The 6,084-nt window shown below is 60.2% G+C and overlaps 1 protein-coding gene across 1 annotated transcript; it reads right to left on the bottom strand.

Annotated features, from left to right (window-relative positions):
- Window positions 1-3,923: 3,923 nt before the first annotated feature.
- PSCA (prostate stem cell antigen) lies at window positions 3,924-5,876 on the bottom strand. Its single transcript, XM_012648020.1, has 3 exons — window positions 5,825-5,876; window positions 4,495-4,602; window positions 3,924-4,138 (listed from the first exon to the last, which is right to left on the bottom strand). Exons 1-3 carry the CDS (start codon window positions 5,874-5,876, stop codon window positions 3,924-3,926), a joined length of 375 nt encoding a protein of 124 aa, XP_012503474.1.
- Window positions 5,877-6,084: the final 208 nt, after the last annotated feature.

The following is a 6,084-nucleotide window of genomic DNA, read 5'->3' as shown; positions in this document are numbered from 1 at the left end:
AAGAGGGAAGCCAGGGAGAAATGGAGGGGAGGGGAAGGAGGGAGAAAGTGAAGTGGGAGAAGGAAAAGAGACCCTATAGATCGCCCCTCTGCCTCCCACCCACCCTCAGCCCTGCCTGCAGCAGCCAGAGAGTCTGAACATGTCACCCCTGAGGGAGCTGACTTGCCCCCGCTCCGGAGGGTGGCTAGGAGCAGCTGTGTGACCTCAGGTCAGTCCCTTCACCTCTCTGAGCCTGTTTCTACCTGGGTGATAATCTCTAGCCTGACCACTCACTGTGTGATTGTGGGTGAGTTGCCTTGCCTCTAAGTGCCTCAGTTTCCTTCTCTGTGAGGGATGAATGAATGAGGCATGGAAAGCCGGTAGAACAGTGCCTGGAAAGTGGTAAGGGCTACATCAGCACTTGCTGTTACTGTCCCCTGTTGTTGTAGATGTGATAGGATCAGTCTGGTGGCTCACACAGTAAATGCTTAGGAAATGGCATCTGGAAGACTGAAAAGGTCCACCCATCCAAGGGAGCACCACAGCCATCAGGTACAAGGACAAGGGTCTGTGTTTCTTCATATGGACAGATGGCAAGTAAACGAGCAGTTTACCCACCAGGTGCAGTGGCTCACGTCTGCAATCCCAGCACTTGGGAGGCCAAGGCGAGAGGATCACTTTAGGCCAGGAGTTCAAGACCAGCCTGGGCAACATACAGGATCCCGTCTTTACGTAAAAAAAATTAAACATTAACTTGGCGTGGTGGCGCACCTGTAGTCCCAGCTACTTGGATTCCTTGAGCCCAGGAGCTCAAGGTTGTAAATGAGCTATGATCATACCACTGCACTCTAGCCTGGGTGACACAGTGAGACCCTGTCTCTTAAAAAAAAAAAAAAGCAGTTTACCAAAATCCAGGCACGCACACTGAAAGTGTGTATCTGATGTAGTTGCATAGGAAACAACATGAAGGCTGCCACAAAGTTGACAGATATTACTCTAGGGTTTGGGGACGCGGGCTCGCTCTTTCTCTTTCTCTTTTTCTTGCCTTTCTGTAGTTTCTATGGGTGAGGCGATGTGGGAAGAGAAGGAGGCGCTAGTTCTAGTCCAGATTCTGCCTTGGGGCAGCTGAGGGACCCTGAGCAGGTAAAGGACCCCTAGAGCCCTGCGGAGCCAGGGCTGGGGTCTGGGCTGCTCCACAGGTGGCCCTCCCTGGCGGGTCCCTGCCCTTGGAGAGGTGAGCCTCCTGTCAGCCCTGTGCCCCCGATGTGCTGTGTAGCCAGAGCAGGCTCATAGTGTGAGGGAGGGGCAGGCCTGGCTCTTGTCACAGGCCCTCAGCTCAGAGGCTCCGTGACCTTGGGGACAGCTCAGAAGGTCAGAGGCAGCCCCAGGTTACAATTTGGCACTCCCCCCCTCCCTTACCTGGCCCGAATCATCAAATACAAGGAAGTCCCGGGACAAGATGTAGGGGCCCTTTGCCCACTCTGCCCCTGTGCAGCCCCAGCCTGCAGGACCCTGATGGGCTCCAGCACTGGGACATATCTGACATCTCTGAACCTCAGCCCCAGGGAGAAGGACCCCCTCCCACTAGGTTCGGCTGATGTGAGGGCACCTCTGTGGGCTCTGAGTCTTGCTTGCTAGACAGGAAGCCATTCTCATCACCCCCAACATTTGCCTGTGGACTTCCAGGGCTCCGAGAGGCCTTCCTTGCCATGCCCACATTTTGGATCCTCTTTCCCTACTTTATTTTTTCTCCTAGCCCTCATCACTCTCAGGCTACATATTTTGTGTTTATCCTGTCTATCTGACTCTACTACCCTGTAGGCTCTGGAACCTTGGATGGCTCTAAGGTGTCTGGGAGGGCTGGGGAGCACCCACTGCACCGGGGTGACTGCTGTATTTGAAGTGCCTGCAACAGCACCTGGAACATAGGTGCTCGGTAACTGTGTGCTGAGCAGATGGGACAGTGCAGGGTACCAGCATCCCACACCGGCGTCACTGACGATCACCGGGGCAGGTCAGCAAGCCAGGGCCAACAGCTTCAGGAGACACAGCGTGGCCAGAAGCACAGCCCTGAGCACCCATCAGTCCTTGGGCTGCTGTTGGCCCAAGTTGCAGCCCCAGGTCCTGCACCAGAGCCCTGATGGGTACAAAGTTATACCTGGGGCCCCCAGGTCTGCAGCATGCTCCCAGAAAACAAAGGCCGAGCCCTGGACCCTGGCCCCTGGACCCTGGACCCAGGCTGCAGACCAAGGCAAGTCTGTGTGCTGATCATGCCCTGGGCCCCAGTGAGGGTGGGCGTGGTGGGAGCTGGAGCCCAGAGCTACCCCAGGGAAGCTGGGTGGGTGGGCTGGGCCGGAGGTCAGTGGGGCAGAGCACTTGAGGTCACTCAGATACTGGCCTGGGGAAGGTGTACCCTCCCTACATCGCTGCCCTAGGCCACCCAGTGTTCCAAAGGGAAGCTCCCACCTGAGGTCACACCCAGGGTGAGCTGCCAGCCTGCTTCTTCCTCAGTGTGGCGCTGCCCTCAGCTGTCCCCACCCCTAATCCAGAGCTCCAGGGCCTGGGTTCCAATCCTGGTTCAGTATGCAGTGTGGGTGACAGACCCCTTCCCTCTCTGAGCCTCTGTGTCCTCTTCTCTGAAAGAGCCCCCATGGCCCCCAGTGCTCCTAGATGCTTCACCCTGAGCATGTTTTCACCCAGACCACGGGCCACCACCCCCAGGCCTGGGACAGTGAGGCTGGCTGTTTTCAAAGAGGCTTTCCCAGGAATGAACAGAGCAGGGATGGGCGGTGTCCTCCCGGCAGGCCTCAGCACTCCAGGTGTGCAGGGATGCTGGCATGGGCACAGGACCTCCCCGGAAGGAGCCCTGAGAGGTGTGATGGGGCACCTTCAGAGGGGAAGGGACCTGGGGGTAAGGGTGGGGGAGGCCACCTGCAGTGGGTCACTGGGGACTCTCTTGCAGCACTTGAATGCTTTACTGTGGGAATGCAGTTCTTACAGCTAACAATTTTTGAAAAACAGAGGGGCTCAAATCAGGCCAAATGGAGGGGTGGGGAGCTCAGTGGTAGCAGCTCTTTCCCCCGGGAACGCTCTTCTTCCCATGAATTTTCTGGGTCCATCCTCACAGTAGGGAGGGGTCACAGATGAGCACCTAAGGCTCAGAGAAGTTTGGCAATATACTTGAGGCTGCACAGCTAGTGTGAGAGCCCTGAGAGAGGCTGTCTGGCCTTCTGCAAGAAGTCCTCCCTTCCAGGTGCCACGCATTTGCTCCTGCAAGGTGGGAGCTGCAGTCTATAAAGTCAGGGCCACAGCCACAGACCTGGGTTGGGGGGGCATCCAGACACAGCCCTGGACCCTGCCCCCAGGGGCGTGCAAGGACAGAGGCTCTCTCCAGCTTACCTAACAGGTGTTTATTGAGGGCTTACTGTGTGCTGGGGCTGCTGCTCAGGGACCCCCATGGACATGGGGGGCAGGTCCCTCCCTCCAGGCCCCATCTCTTGAGACTCCTAGGACCTCATACCACCCCCATAGTGCCCAGTTCTACTCAGCCCATTTTGTCTCAGCCTTACTGGGCCCTCCTGAGTGCCTGCCCCTGCTGGTGAGGGGACACCATGGACCAGATCTGGCTCAGCTCACAGAGAGGGTAGGTGGGTAGGGAAGGCTTCTTGGAGGAAGAGGTGCCTGAGCAGAGGGTTAAGAGTGGGGGATGTCGAGGGGTTGGAGGGGCTATCTGCAGGCCGGTCCGTGTCACCAGAGCCCAGCCTGCCTAGCAGGTGGGCAGGAGTCCAGGAGGGCCAGAGGGGCAGATGGGCACAGCCACACCTGTGTTAGGACATGCGCTCAGGGACCAGGGCTGCCCCAGCTCAGCCTGGGGTGTGTGAGGAGTGTCCCAGGGCCCCCGGGCACTGTGCCCAAAGTGGGCTGTGGCAGGGTGCTCCTGTAGCCTAGAGTTGACTGGGGACCCAGAACAGCAGGCCGCCCAGCGAGGTAAGCAGCACCAGGGTGGTGACAGCCGGCTGCAGAGTGTGGGCCCCACTGGCGTTGCACAGGTCGGTGGAGCAGCACGTGACGTTCTTCTTGCCCACGTAGTAGTTCTGCGAGTCGTCCACACAGTGCGAGGTGCAGCCCTTGCTGAGGAAGGTCACGAGGCCGGCAGCGCCTGGTGGGGCATGAGGACCAGGTACTTGCCGCCTGGCCTTGCTCCTGGTCCCCCCCTCCCCCCAGCTGGAGCTCCAGAGCCACCCTGTGCTGGCCTCAGGACTGCAAGCAGCGTGAGGGCCGGGCTCATCCGTGTCCAGATGCCAGGGCAGCTGGGCCTCTCGCTGGGCACGGGAGTGTTCAGGGAGAGAGCGAGTGGGGGGGTGGGATGGGTGGGCAGGTGGCTGGCTGGGAAGCTGAGCACATACGTGTGGGCAGGTGGGAAGAAGGATGAAGAACTCAGGGGCAGAGACCTAAGCCAGGTGTTTTGGTCCCCGTGGAGGGAAGGGCTGGCGCAGGGACAGCGGGGCCACTCACGGATGCGCTCGGTCCAGCACTGGGTGTCCGACTGGCTGCAGTTCTGCACGTGCTGGCAGTCGCTGTTGCTCACCTTGGCCTCACAGGAGTAGCACTGCAGAGCGTGGCCTGTGGGCGGGGCGGGTGCTCAGGGGCTGCCACCGGCTGGGCTGGGGAGGCTGCAGTCTGCCAGCCTCATTTTCTCCTCCCTCACACAGGAGCTGAGAGTGAGGTCCCAGCCCCTTCCAGACTGTGGGGGTGGTGGGGACAAGGGCAAAGAGAGCTGGACATGCCCTCACGGGAGGGCAGTGATTCTCCAAGTACACCTGGAGCCGCTTCTCTGTGCACTTCCTGCTTGGTGCCTGATGTGCCGCTCAGGGTTTCCGAGCTTTGTTAAAATGCCCATGCTGCTGTGAGGGAAGGGTGACCAGTCCCAGGGGCCCTGCTGGACACCGGAGTGGGTTGGGGCATGGAGGAGACCCTTCCTTGACTTCCCCAGGCACCGGGCATCGAGGCCCACCCATCCTTGTCCCCCAACAGCCTGTCCAGGACAGCGTGGCCTTGGCCCCTCAGGCCTCCTGGATGCTATGTGGGCCCCTGGGTTAGGCCCTGCCCTGCGCTCGGGGTGGCCTGGCTGCCAGCTTGTCCTGACCCTTAAGCGTCCCCCCCTTCAAAACAATAGTAAAGCTGGGATCCAGGCCCCCTGTGAGAGCAGGAGCTCAGAGCCATTCTCCCCGCCCTGTACTCAGTACCCCATGAACTTTGCCCTTTTTAGTCCCCGGGTGGCCTTGGGCCGCCATTTTTATGATCCTCACTTTCCAGAAAAGGAAGCTGAGGCCCTGAGAGGTTTAGTGACTTACACAAGGACCCTCGGCCAGGAGGGACCATGCCAGAGCAGAGCAGCACAGGCCAGACCCTCCCACGGGGCCTTGGGTCCTGTCGGATGCCCCAGCACCCCTCCCGCCCCCCATTCTTCTCCCTTCCCTCCAGGGCGCTTCTTAGCAGGAAGCTTTTCGGCCCATGCCTCCCAGCTGTTGGTCAGGATCTCTGTTCCTCCCTCTGTCCAGCCATCCATCCATCCTGCCCCTCCAGGAGCCAAGCCCCAGATGCCCCTCCATGCCAGCCTCTCACGGGATGGCAGGGAACAGCTCCTGGTATGAGCAAGTCCTGGCTGCCTTCCTGGTGGTGCCAAGAGCTGTCCTTGAGGGCTCCAGGCTGGGGCGAGGGCCCTCGTCCAGCGGACTCCCTTCCTCCCTTTCTTCCACCTGACCCCCTCCGCTCCCCTGCACCCCCGTCTCTCCTGTGGGTCCTCCCTGGCTCAACCCTGCCCAGGGGCTGGCCAAGGCCTCACCTGGCTGCAGGGCCAGGCCAGCGGCCAACAGGGCAAGGAGGACGGCCTTCATGGTCACAGGCGGGCAGTTGTGGAACAGGTCTTAGGGCGGCTTTATATGGTTTCGGGTGCGGGTGGGGGCGCGGGCAGGGGCGGGCTGCCCATGGCCAACACCAACAGGTTCCCTGGAGCCAGTGAGGGCCCGAGGGCTGGGCAGATTCCAATCCCCCACAGGCTGGCTGGCACCTCCCTTCCCTTTGTCCTTCTTTCTTCCTGGAGGG

The sequence above is a fragment of the Propithecus coquereli genome, unplaced genomic scaffold (genome assembly GCF_000956105.1).
Source record: "Propithecus coquereli isolate 6110/MARCELLA unplaced genomic scaffold, Pcoq_1.0 Scaffold28, whole genome shotgun sequence".
NCBI classification, from domain to species: Eukaryota; Metazoa; Chordata; class Mammalia; order Primates; family Indriidae; genus Propithecus; species Propithecus coquereli.
The sequence above is the reverse complement of the archived record's forward strand: the minus strand, read 5'-3'. Positions and strand labels throughout refer to the sequence as shown.

Excerpts from the sequence above, each read along its gene's own strand:
- PSCA (XM_012648020.1), bottom strand. The coding sequence starts at position 5,876 with ATGAAGGCCGTCCTCCTTGCCCTGTTGGCCGCTGGCCTGGCCCTGCAG. Across the intron at positions 4,603-5,824 it reads TGGCCTGGCCCTGCAGCCAG|GCCACGCTCTGCAGTGCTAC; the intron begins GTGAGGCCTTGG and ends CCCCGCCCACAG. Across the intron at positions 4,139-4,494 it reads GTGCTGGACCGAGCGCATCC|GCGCTGCCGGCCTCGTGACC; the intron begins GTGAGTGGCCCC and ends ATGCCCCACCAG.